We start from the raw sequence: 12,268 nt of genomic DNA on the forward strand, positions 1-12,268 counted from the left end.
GAGGAATAGGGGTGTGGGGTAACGGGGTTGTGGGGCACCTGGGGTGTGGGGAAACTGGGGTGTGAGGCACTTGGGGTATGAGGCACTCGGGGTACAGGGTGCCTGGGGTATAGGGAAATGGGGGTATATCTGTTATGGAGTACCCCTGATATGGGGTACCCAGGGTATGGGGTACCCAGGTTATGGGGTACCCAAAATATGGGGTACCCAGGGGCACAAAATAACCGGGTATGCGAGCTGCTGGAGTGTGGGGACAGGCAGGTTTTGGGGTACCTGGGGCATGGGGAGGGTCCCCAGCTCTGGGGGTCCCAGTGCAGGGGGCTGCAGCCCGTGTGGTACCCCCACAACGCCCCCCCTTTGCCCTCCCCACCCCAAACCACCCAGCACAGGGGCCAGGATCCGACCCGTGACGTCCCCGCCGGCACGCGGGGCGGAGGGCAGCTCCACGCCAACCTTTCACGGGACGTCCCCATCCAAAAAAAACTGGGCTGCCGTTCAGGAGGGCTGCGGGGGGGGGCAGGGAGGGGGCTGTCAGAGCCAGGAGGAGGCTCCCCCGTCCCAGGAGGAGGAGGAGGAGAGCATCGAGCTCCAGCCACCGCATGCGCTGGCTCGCCGTCGGGCAGGGCGGCCACGCGCCCTGTTTGCTTCTGCGGTGGCGAAACCCGAAACTCGCTTTTTCCAGGACTTGTGCTAAAAGCCTGTTTTTTTTTATTATTATTTTTCTTTTTTTTTCTTTTTTTTCTTTTTTTTTCCTGCTGACGTTTTTCGGCGTGCAGTGGAGAGAAGGGAAACGTCCCCTGACCAAAGTCAATAGCGGCCGGTGTTTCGCTCCCTCGAAGCACCCCCGAAGAATTGGGGTGGGTGGGGGTGAAGGGGAGGGAATGGGACCCCCCCCCCCCCCGTGGCCTTGTGGGGCTGGGAGCGGGTACGGGGCATGGGATGAGGGAGGTGGGTATAGGATATTGGTTATGGGAGGTGGTTGTGGGGTATGGGATGCAGTGCTTGGGGGTGGGATACACAACAGATGGATATGGGATGTAGGGAGCGGGGTCTGGGATGGGAGGGGTGCAATATGGGGATATGGGATCTTTGGATATGGGAAAAGGGGTGCAGGACGCTGGTTATGGGATGTGGTTGTGGAGGATATAGGGTATGGGATCTTTGGATATGGGATAAGAGGTGCAGGATATGGGATGTGAGATATGGGGTGGTGGCTATGGGATGTGGGATAAGGGATATGGGATAAGGGGTGCAGGATATGGGATGTGCGATATAGGATGTGGGGTGTGGGACATAGGATATGGGATGTGAGATGCACTGTATGGGATATTGGACCTGGGATGCAGGACAGGGGAGACACCGGCCCCCCAGCTCACCTTGTCTCCAACCAGCTCCCGAAATAGCCGCTCCACTTGGTGTTTTTCTTCCGCTGGTTCATGTGATAAAAAAAACAGTGGCCGTGAAATGAAAAACACACAAAATATTTACCAAACTTCCAGTTTTGAGTCAGATTTTCGACATCTGGAGAATTAAAACGCTCTGGCAGCTTCGGCGAGCTGTCATCATAAAGGGTTTAAGTATGTTGTTATTATTATTTATGGGCTGGATCCTGAGGATGAACAAAGGCCAAAGGTTTCAAAAATAGCTTGAAAAGGGGGGAATGGATGTTTTTTCCAGAACCAGCTCGCTTTGAACAGCGAGATATTGAGTTGTAAGTCCTCAAATATATCTAAAAAGCAACTGGGAGAGGAATGCGTGGCGTGAGGCGCTGCCTCCCGGGGCCGTGCCGGGTTCACCTCGGGACCGAGGCAAAAATTGGGGTCTCACCACGCACCGGTGCCGGGGTCCCCTCTCCACCTGGCTCACCAATTCCCACTGTTTTCCCCCAAATCCTGGCTCTCAATGACCCCTCCCATGGGGGTAAGATGTCAAGAGCCCTCCGTGTCCCCACCTGGGGATGGGGAGTGGGGACCCCCCCCCCCATCCAAATTCGAGCACCGTTTGTTTTCCTCCTCCACTTGTCCGGAGGGAGCGGCAGGAGCGCAGCGAGTGCCTCTTGGCCAGACGGCCAGGAATTCGGCAGCTGGACCCAACCCCGCCATGGCAGCAGGGACGGGGAGCTGGCACCTCCCGTGTCCCCCGCTGCCCCCCCCCGGGGACACACGGGGGGCAGGAGAAGCCCCTGAGCCCCCCCCCTGTCCCTTGGGCATCCATCCCGCTGAGGGTGCTGAGTGTGGCACAAAAAGAGGAGCCGCTGGGGATGGGGCGCACGGGGGGGACGCAGCTGCAAAAATATCAGGGGGGGCCCCGGGGGGGGGCTGCCAGCACTCGGGGGGGGGGGGAGTGAGGGGCGGCTTCGGAGCGGGGCCGAGCACAGCGTGCACACGTCTGCTTTTCCCTTTCATCCCTTGCCTGTGCGTGTTCCCTTTCAGCCTGAAACGTGGGTTTCTCTCCTATTTTGGGTTGGCTTTTCGGCTGGTTTCTTTTATTATTTTAATTTAGGCCCTGTCATTATATTTTCCATTATTTAAAAGGAATAAAAAAAAAAAAGGAAAGCGAGCGAGAGCTGCTTCCCAAGTAGCTTTCCAGCTCGTGGCTGGTGCTCAGAGCCGCCTTTGTTCTCGGCCAGCGCCGGGGACGTGCTCGCGGGGAGCAGCGGCGCTCGCAGAGACACCCCCATGGAGATTTGGGGGGGGGCTGCACCCATCCGGGGGGGGCAAACAGCATCCCCGTCCCTGTTGCGGGAAGCGGTGGCACCGAAGGACGTGCCCGTGCGCCCCACAAGCGGTCAGCCAGCGTTCTCCTGGCTTGCTCCCCCCACCCCCCTTTTTTTCCCTTCCCCAATTTGGGAACTCCAGCCCCAGCTTGGACGGGGTTTGGGAGGTAACGAGAAGCAGCTGAGCCCAGCCGAGCACCGGGGGGGCGCATCCTGCAGGGGGTTGGGGCGCTCGCTGTGCCCGCGTCCAACAATCGGGGACAGCGCTGCACCTGCACCTCGGGGGGGCTCAGCTTTGGGGGTTTGATCTTTGGGGTTTTGCCCTTTGGGGTCTGACCTTTGGGGTTTTGTTCTTTGGGGTTTTGACCTTTAGGGTTTTGCCCTTTGAGGAGTTTGACCTTTGGGGTTTTGACCCCAAAGCCACCTCGTTGTGGGAACCCCTCCTGCTCCATCTGTGGGTGCAGCGTGGGGTCCCCAGGGACCCCCTTCCCAGCACCAGGACCCGGCAGCGCCCAGCACATCCTGGGGGGGGGGGGGGGGCAGGGGGGTTATTTTGGTCCCCGATGATGCTTTTTGGGGTGACACAGTTCAGGTGGGGTGTGGATCTGGCCGGGAAGCTGCCAGATCCCCGGGGCTGGGGGGCGTCGGAGGGTCCCACACCCTCCAGCCCCATGGAGAGGGGGGGGGGGGGAATCAGGAGGATTTGGCTGCAGCCCCCCAGCCCAGCCCCTGACCCCAGGCAGTTTTCCAACCCTCGGGAATGTGGGGTTGGGCTGGGACACCCAGCACGGACCTCCCGCACCCGTCCCACCCTGCCCACCCCCCTGCACCCAGCTCCTGGTCCCCAGCACCCCGAGGTGGGAGCGGGGCTGCGGAGGGGGCGTGGGGGAGGGAGGGATGGGAGAATTTGGGAGCCCCCCCTCCAGCCCTGCTATTTTTTTGGGGGGGGGCAGGATGGGGCACATCTCCCTGAGGATTTCGGGGGGGCTTCAAAGCTGCTGGTGGACAATGGGGCTGGGGGGAGCCATCCTTTTTTTTTTGGTGTGTCTTCATTTTTGCCATTTTTCCCCCCATTTTCTCCCCTATGGGGTCAGGGACCCCCCGGGAATGGGGCCGGGGACCCTCTGCCAGCTTTTTGGGGGCACGTGGGGTGGGGGGGGCCAGGTGCCCCCTCCCTCAGCAGCACCCCCCAACCCGTTGCATCCATCCTCAGCATTTTTCCTTCCAGGCAGGAGGAGGAGAGGGACGGATTTTGGCTGCCGCGGCACCCAAAAGGGGTGGTTTTGGCAAACTCCCCTTGTCGTCCCCCCCCCGTTCCCCCCCCCAAACCGCTGCCCCGTCCCCTTTGATCTCGCCAGCGGCAGCATCCAGTAGAAGGGCGAAAAAATGCCTGGATTTGGCCAAACCGTGTTTTAAAAAGGAAACATTGTCCTGCGAGCAGGAGGGGATGTTTTGGCCCCAAACACGGAGCCTGTTCCATTACGGCATCCTCCAGGGCTTGGGAGGGGGGGGGGGGGGTACGGGACCGCAGCCCAACGCGGGGTCCACGTGCACGAGCCCCCCCCTTCCTACATCCTCCGGGACCCCCCCCAAACCTTGTTGGATGGACGGACAGACCCCCAGTTCCCACCTTACTTAATGGGGCTGGGCTCGTCCCCATGTGCCGGGAGCAATGGGGAGGTTTTGGGCCCCCCCCCCGCCAGGCTGCCACGTCCCCCAGCTGCGGGGCTGGATGGGGCCCCCCCCTCCCCGTGCCGCTGCACGGCCGCCAACCGCCTGAACCGAGCCCAAGGCAAACAGGAGCTGCCGGGACGATGCTACCGTGCGGGGTGGTGGGAGGGGGGACCAAAAATAATTAAAAAATAATAATAAAAATCCCCCCACCCCATCCTGGGTACATCAAGGAGGGTTTTTTTGGGGAACGTCCCCCCGTGTCCCCCCCCCCCCAAGGTTTGTCGCCAAGTTTTGGGTAGCCCAAAGAAACCCAGCAGCCACGTGGGTGTAAACACAAACCGTATATTTTAATATTTCAATATTTCATAATAAATAATGTACAAATTGGTGGCGTGCCCGGGGCCGCGTCCTGCCGTCATCTCCCCCCCCCTCGCCCCCCGCCGCCCCCCGCCTCCACCGTGTGCTGAGCTGCCCCAGTTCTGCCCGCGGGGGGCTGGCGGCGAGGAAAAAAGGGGAGGTTGGAAGAAGGGACTTGGGTTTTGCCTAGGGAAAAGGATTTTGGGGTGAAATGCACACCCTGAGGGCAAAGGATTTGGGGCAAGGGGGGGCTGGGGGGGTGCAGGATCAGGCCCAGTGCTGAGCTTGGGTGGAAGCTGCGGGGTCCGAGCCCAGGGTCCCCAGCACGCTGCCTGCACCCAAGCCTCTACCACCCAATGCGGGAGGGAGAAAAGGGCTTTTTGTCCAAACCCTTGCTTTTTTCCCCCCAAAAGACACCCCATATTTCCTTATCCTGCCCCAAAGGACTGCTGCATCCAGCCAGGACCGAGGATTCCCCCAGGAGGACCCCCCCAGGTGCCACCAATCCCCAGCACACGGCACCCCTTCCCCAACGAGCCCCCTCCCCTATTTGCGTCCCATGTCCCCCCCCCACATTTTTTTCTCTTTATTTTTAAATAACCCCCGAGGGGCCGCATCCTACGGCCGGGGGGGTGAGCACCACGAGCTGCCCCGCACGGGGCTGGGGGCGAGGGCAGGGGACAGCACCCGGAGAGGGGGGGGGGAGAGCAGGGCTCAGACACGGGGGTGCCTCCCCCTTGGGAAAAGTGTCCTTTGGTCATGGGGGGGGGGACACAACAGAACCCCCACCAGACGTGTCCCTTTGTCCCTTGGCACCTCCGCGTCCCCCCCTATCCCACCCCTCCCCATCGGTCGGTATAAATGAGCGCGGGTAAAAGCGAGGGGCAAATTGGAGGGCTGGGGGGGCGAAATGGAGGGGGGGGGCACGGGGACACCGCGGCGCTCACTGCTGCGCCCGGGTCCTGCCCATCCTCCGCCGGCTGCTGGGGGTCCGGCGGGTCGGCGTGGGGCTGAGGGCTCGCACGCCGGAGGCGAAGTCCAGCACCTCGGGGGGCGCACCGCGGCGCAGCTCGCCGGCCCCCATCTCGCGCCGGATCTCCTCCAGCGCCTCGGCCGGCGAAGTCAGCAGGCGCTGGAAGAAACTCTCGCGCCCCGCCGGCCTCTCCTGGCAGGTGAAGGTGACGGCGGTGCCCGCGTCCGACTTCATCTCCCTCGAGAAGCCGTCCGAGGTGCCGTCGAAGCAGCGGCCGATGGCGATCTCCTTGGCCAGGCGCGGGTTCTGGTCCGTCACCGTGTAGATGCCGTAGTTGTGCCCCAACGGGTCAACCGGTGCCAGCATGGTGAAGGCGGCCGTGTTGTTGGTGTCGGCCACCGGCGGGTGCCGGGCCAGGTAGTCCCTCAAGAGGCCGTTGACGGCCGTGCGGCGGCAGCTGCCTTGGGGGATGATGGAGACCAAGGTGCGATCCACCAGGCTCTGGTCGTAGAGCATCCCGCTGCACTTGAACTCCACGCAGGCTCCTGAGCTGTTCTCCAGCAGTCCGTCCCGCACGCTGCGCGTGTCCCGAAGGCCGTAGAGCTGCCCCCGGGTGCGGGGGTGGCTGCCCCCCACGTTACGGGACCTCACCATGTACTCCTGGGGACCCTCGATCCGCACCTTGATGAAGCACGCCCTGAACTCCTGCGGGTTGGGCCACCACGCCAGGTAGTCGCCGGTCCAGGAGGTCAGGTCGCTCTCCTTGAAGGGCACCACGTTGTACTCGTACTTGTCCACCTCCACCCGGTAGAATCGGAAGTGGCTGGCGCTCACCGGCGCCTCCTCGCACTCCTTGAGGCTGCGGTAGGGGTAGACGGGGCCGTTGGTCTCGTCGATGTTGTTGGGGTCGGGTTTGGCCACGTTGATCTGGAAAGCCGTCTTCTTGAAGCTGGGGTCGTCGTGGTCCAGCCGGCGGTAACCCAGCTTGTTCAGGTAGGGCTGGGACACCCCCACGGCGTTGGGGTTGAGTTTGGGGCTGGAGGCCACGGCCTCAAGCTCCTCGCCGCCCAGCGTGGCGGTGAGATAAGCCGAGTAGGCGTCGGGGCGCCGGGCGTCGCAGAAGGCGGGCAGGCAGGCGCCGTTGGGGCCGGTGACCACGCTGTCGAAGCGGCCCCAAGCCCGCGGGTTGGCGGGGAAGCCGGGCTGGGGCTCCAGGTTGATGAGGCTGATGACCACCCCCTCCAGCTGCTCGTAGGGGTTGAATTTCTCGTTGCTGTAAGCCCTGACCTTGACGAAGCAGCGGCGGTCCTCCGGCACGTCCAGGTTGAAGAGGCGCCGCTCGCGGATCTCCATGTTCCCGATGAGGAAGGTTCTCTCCTCCCTCTTCCCCCGCCTCTCCTTGGCCGGGCGGAAGACGCCCTCCTCCTCCCACAAGCCGGTTTCGGGGTTCAAGGACCACAGCTTCATCTTCTTCAGGTGCTCCGCCATCCGGATCTGCCCTGCGTCCATCCGCACCTCCACCGGCCCCGTCTGCAGCGCCTCGCCCGAATCCCCTTCCCGAAAATCCACGGCGAACATGCCGTAGGTGCGCAGGGGGACGATCTCCCCCTCGGCGTTGGCGAAGCTCAGGTCGCTGGAGGCGGCCCCGGCCGTGGCGATGTCCCTGGGGTCCAGGAAGGTGACGCTGGCTTTGACGGTGCCGCTGAAAACCTCCCCGGAGGGACGGAGGAAGGCGCCGGCGGGGATGACGAGCTCCCCGACGGGCTCCTGGCCGCCCACCTCGCCCAGCGGGATGGCGTTGGTCCGGCCGGCGTCCAGCTCCACCGGCTCCTTCTTCCTCATCATCTTCACCTCCTGGTAAACCGCCCCGCCCCGGCTGTTGAAGGGCAGCACCTTGACGGCGTCCACGAAGCGCTGCTGCCGGTCCACGAAGCGAGCCACCAGGCGCTGCGTGTCCGGCGGCACCTCGATGGTGAAGGAGCCCTGGTAGCCGGTGAAGCCGATTTTCTTCCTCCCCAGGAAGATCTGCCCGAAGCGCAGGGGCTCCCCGGTGTCGGCCGCCGTCACCCGTCCCTGCACCAGGACGCGGGGCTGGGCGCAAGGCCCGCAGCCGCATTCGGCCACCACCTTGATGGGCAGGACGGAGCCGCCGCACTGGATCTCCCGCACCTCCATGCGCCGCACGCCGCAGCAGCGCCGCGCGCCCGCCCCGCACCGCTTCCCATCAGCCGGGCTCCCGGCGCACGGTGCCGGCGGGCAGTGCCCCACGTCGTAGTACCGGGAGCTCTTGGCGTCCTGCCGGCACTCGGCGGGCAGCTCGATGAGGTTGGGCTCCGGCTTCGGGTTGCAGCTCTGCTGGCCCTGGGCTGGGGAAGACAGACAAATTTAGGGACCTCATCTCATGGAGATGCCACCAACAAAGCCCATCCCATGCTCCTGGGAATGCTGCAATGCCCTAGAACCTTTGCCCTCCCCACAAAGACCCCCGTGCCCACCCACCCAGCACGGTGAGCTGCGCCGGTGCCGATCTGATGGCGCCCGCCTCGGTGCTGGCCTTGCAGTGGTAGGTGCCAGCCTGCTCCGGCACCAGCGCCCGCAGCGCCAGGCGGCTGCCGTACTTGTGCACCTTCCTGTCCAGCAGCGTCCCGTTGTGGTACCTGCGGGGACGGGGACACGGTGAGCGGGGACGCGGTGGGTGACCCCCTGCCCCCCCGCCCACACCCACTCACCAGTAGTACTTCTTGGGCACCGGGGTGCCCGAGGCTTTGCAGCAGAAGGTCACCTCCTGCCCGGCCACCCGCACCTTTGGCTTGGGGTGCAGCACCATGTAGGGCTTCTCTGCGGGAGAAGGGACCAGAGGGTGCAGCCAGCCGTGGTGACCCCTTCCCCGCTCCTTAACCCCCCCCCATTATGACCCCGAGGGGGTCACAGCACAGCCCCCGGTGCCGCGGTGCTCACCCAGCTTCTGCAGCGTCACGCGTGCCACCGACACGCCGGAGCCGTTGGAGATGACGGGTGCCAGTCCCGGGACGAAGCCATCGCGGTGGGCACTGACGTTGGCGGCGGTGCCCTCGCACACCCCGGCCACGTGGAAGTTGCCACGGGTGTCACTGCGGGCCACCAGCACCGGCGGGCGGCCCTCCAGGTAGATGCGGGCACCGGGCAGCGCCGCGCCGGCGGCGGAGACGACGGTGCCCTGCAGGGTGTGCTCGGGGCAGGCTGCGGGACGGCACGGCGCTGAGACCCCGGGGTCACCACCACCAGTGGGGTCAGCAGTGTCCCCATGTCCCCAAGGACAGGTACCTGGGCAGGGCGAGGGGGGGCACTTCTGCACCTCGGCGGGGCGCCCGGCGCACAGCAGCTTCTTGGCGTTCTTACAGCTCCGGCGGCGGACGCGCGTCCCGGCGCTGCCGCAGCTGCGGGAGCAGGGCCCCCACGCCCCCCACTCCGTCCACGTGGGCTCTGCAGGGAGATGCCGGGTGGGCATCGGGCACCGCACTCCCCCCACCCAGGAAGGGGGCACGGCACAGGGGATAATGCTGCAGAGCTGCAGCAGGTGGAAAAGGGGACGCAGGCACCATGGGGTCCCCACCCCACAGGTCTCCATCCAGCCTCCCGTGCCCCATCCAGCCCCCGGCTCGGCCCTGCACGCCCCTGCCAAGCTATTTTTACAAGCTCAGCCTCTGTTATTGCAATTAAGCTGACGAGGTGCAGGCGGGGGCACATCGCCCGGGGAGCTGCCGCGTCGGCGCGGGGGCAGCCGCTGCACGGCTGAGGCCCCATGGGACAGCCCGTGCCCCCGCGCGGGGGCTCGGAGCTGAGCCGGAGCCGGCCGGCGAGCAGAGCGAAGCGCAAAAAAACCTTCGCCAGCAAAGCCAGGACGGGAGACCGCAGCCCAGCGCCGACATTCCTGCGGCCGGGGAAGGGCCGGCGCTTGGCTCCGCCGCCGTCTCCTCTCCGTCTCTTTAGGAACAGGGTGGGGAGGCTGCAGGTGGGAGCCAGAGGGAGCGCGGGGAGGGCGGGGGGGTCCCTACCTGGGCAGGGGCCGGCGCTGCACGCCCGCCTCTCCACCGCCTTGCCCTTGCACTTGAGCTCCTTCAGCGCGGCCACCACCTGCGCGTTGACGCAGCGGCGCTGGCGGGTCTGGGTGCCGCTGCTGCCGCAGGCGCTCCGCGAGCAGGGGCTCCAGGAGGACCAGTGAGACCAGTAGATGTGCTCTGGGAGGGCAGAGGTGGTCGGTGAAGGGGGAGGCTCGTGGGAACCCATCACCGTGGGACCAGCCCGTGCCCAGCTCCATCGTTATTTCGCCCCCGGGGTGGTGTCCCTCACCATCTCCAGCTGGGGACAGCGGGCACGGACCCCCCTCCCCAAGAGGTGGCAGCGGGGTTTGGGGACCAGCACTCACCCAGCGGGCAGAGGAAGCGGATGTGGTAGTTGGAGCAGGTCTTGCCCTGCGGCTGCTCCTTGTTGACGCACCGAAAGCCCTTCTTGGGGCTGAAGTGCACGACTTCACCCACGTCCTCGGGCAGCTCCCACTCGGTGGTGCGGGCCTGGATGGCCACGGGCCGCTCGCACACGCGCCCGCGGTAGTAGAAGCGGATGGCCTCCAGGCTCTCGTAGTCCCCGTCCCCCCCGGGGTGGTCGATGTTGAACCACGATGTCCACTCAGCCCCTCCACCTGGGACAGAGCCACCCGTGAGCACGTGGCTGGGGTGCATCCTCTGCCCCTAAAAGCATCATTGTGGCCCCGGGTGCCACCGGGGCTGGGGAAGGGGCACCCTGGGGACAGCTCCTGGGGACAGCTGGGGGGCTGTGAGGGCAGTGGACCAAAGCACATGGGATTGAGAGCACCGGGTGCTGTGGCATGGGAAGCGTGGGGAGCACAGGGCGGCCACCACATCCCTGCTGCGAGAGCCCCAGGGGACACCACTGTGGGATCCTGGTGTCCCTGCTGTCCCCGGGGGAAGGTGTCATCTAGCAGGCTGGCACCGGGGGCCATGGTTCCATGTAGCCCCTTTGGATTGCAGGGGAGAGGTGTCCCAGAGCAGCTCCAGCTCTGTCCCCAGCAGCACAGTGTCCCGTGGGTCCCCAGTGGTGTGGCATCCCATGGGGGCTCGGGGACAGCCCCGCAGTGGCCATACCTGCTGTGTCCAGGTCGAGGTCTGCCAGGCTGGGGGCTGCTTTCCAGGGCTTCCCCGGTGCGCCGCTCTTGCCCGGCTCCGAGTCGTTCTCCAGGGACTCTGGGGGAGGCACAGGGTGAGAGCCCCCGGCACCGGCTCGCCCCCATCCCCAGGACCCTCACCAAGCCCTAAACACCGATGTCACGCTGCGAGTGACATCCCTGGCCGGGCACGGGGATCGTGCAGGGCTCGGGGCAGGGTTTGGTGGTGGTGGAGCAGAGGCTGCCAGCCTGAAAACGCTGCCTGCCAGCTCCCCGCTGCCCCAGGGGAGACACGGCGGGGAGGGCGAGGAGCTGCAGCACGATCAGCCCCCAGCAACCAAACTGGGACACAGCAGGAAATTGGGCTGCAAATCCCCCAGGGCAGGCTGAGCCGGGCATCGCAGGTGCTGCACGGAAGCAGCCGGCACAGGGGGGGCTCGCTGCCCGCCCCAGCTCCCCCAAAGAGTTCACCCCAGGACACCGGGGCTTTCTGGGGGCAGCCCTGCCCCGATCCTGGGTGTGGTGAGCGGGGTTTCGGCCGTGCAATGAGCACATGGAGCTGGGACGGACAGAAGGATGCTCCCCGGAGAGGAGCTGGATGCCTGGGGCTGTGCCATGAACGGGATGAGCCAATGTCCCTATAACAGCCCAGGGAGGTTTGTGGCCAGCCGATGGGTCCCAGGGGTGTCCATCATTTAGGGCAGGATGTGTCCGAGCCCCCCTGACAGCACTTCCAGGTGGGGTTTCCCACACAGGTTCAGCCACCAGCACCGGACCAGGCAGCACCGGTGGGGACACTGCACCGGGCACGTCCCCATCCCTCCGGTGTCACAGCCCCGGGGAAGGTGAAGCTCCCGAGCGGGGCAGAAAAAAGCCCCGAGCATCCTCCAAGCAGACACAGGAGGGACATTCCCCAGCTGCTGTCACAAATTTCTGTCCCCAGCAAACATCTGCCGATCCCTGGTGCTGCCGTCCTGCCCCACAGCGCTGCCGGCAGCCCCCAGCCCCACGCCGCAGCGTGATGGAGATGAGAAATTTTTCCTGGAGGGGGTCCCTGAGACGTCGTTAAAAATGCCGAAATCTTACCTGGCGCCCCGGCGCAGCGAAGGGCAGCGAGAGCCAGGAGAGCCAGCGGCAGCTCCCCCATGGCTGCCCACGCCGCAGCCGCTCCTCTCCGCAACTGCGAGCGCGGCCGCCCCGCAGGTCTATATAGGAGGGCTTTCCCCCTCGCGCCAGCAGACAGCAGAAATCGGATCCTGGCACTCGGGGCCGGCAGCTCCGCCGGGGCTGGCTCGGTGTCAAGAGGGAAGCGGGAAGGAGCCCTCCCCGCGAGCCGGCCGCGCGCTGCCACTCGCCGCTCCAGCCCGGTAAACTCGAGGGCTTGTTT

General features: G+C 65.2%; 1 protein-coding gene across 1 annotated transcript; it reads right to left on the reverse strand.

Moving 5' to 3' along the window:
• Positions 1 to 4,752: 4,752 nt before the first annotated feature.
• CILP2 (cartilage intermediate layer protein 2) lies at positions 4,753 to 12,247 on the reverse strand. The gene is made up of 9 exons (XM_027472367.3): positions 11,968 to 12,247; positions 10,862 to 10,960; positions 10,126 to 10,398; positions 9,755 to 9,937; positions 9,024 to 9,182; positions 8,679 to 8,939; positions 8,450 to 8,558; positions 8,220 to 8,377; positions 4,753 to 8,086 (listed from the first exon to the last, which is right to left on the reverse strand). Exons 1-9 carry the CDS (start codon positions 12,026 to 12,028, stop codon positions 5,691 to 5,693), a joined length of 3,699 nt encoding a protein of 1,232 aa, XP_027328168.3. The 5' UTR covers positions 12,029 to 12,247; the 3' UTR covers positions 4,753 to 5,690.
• Between the last annotated feature and the right edge of the window lie 21 nt (positions 12,248 to 12,268).

This window comes from Anas platyrhynchos, chromosome 29, assembly GCF_047663525.1.
Source record: "Anas platyrhynchos isolate ZD024472 breed Pekin duck chromosome 29, IASCAAS_PekinDuck_T2T, whole genome shotgun sequence".
Taxonomy (NCBI): domain Eukaryota; kingdom Metazoa; phylum Chordata; class Aves; order Anseriformes; family Anatidae; genus Anas; species Anas platyrhynchos.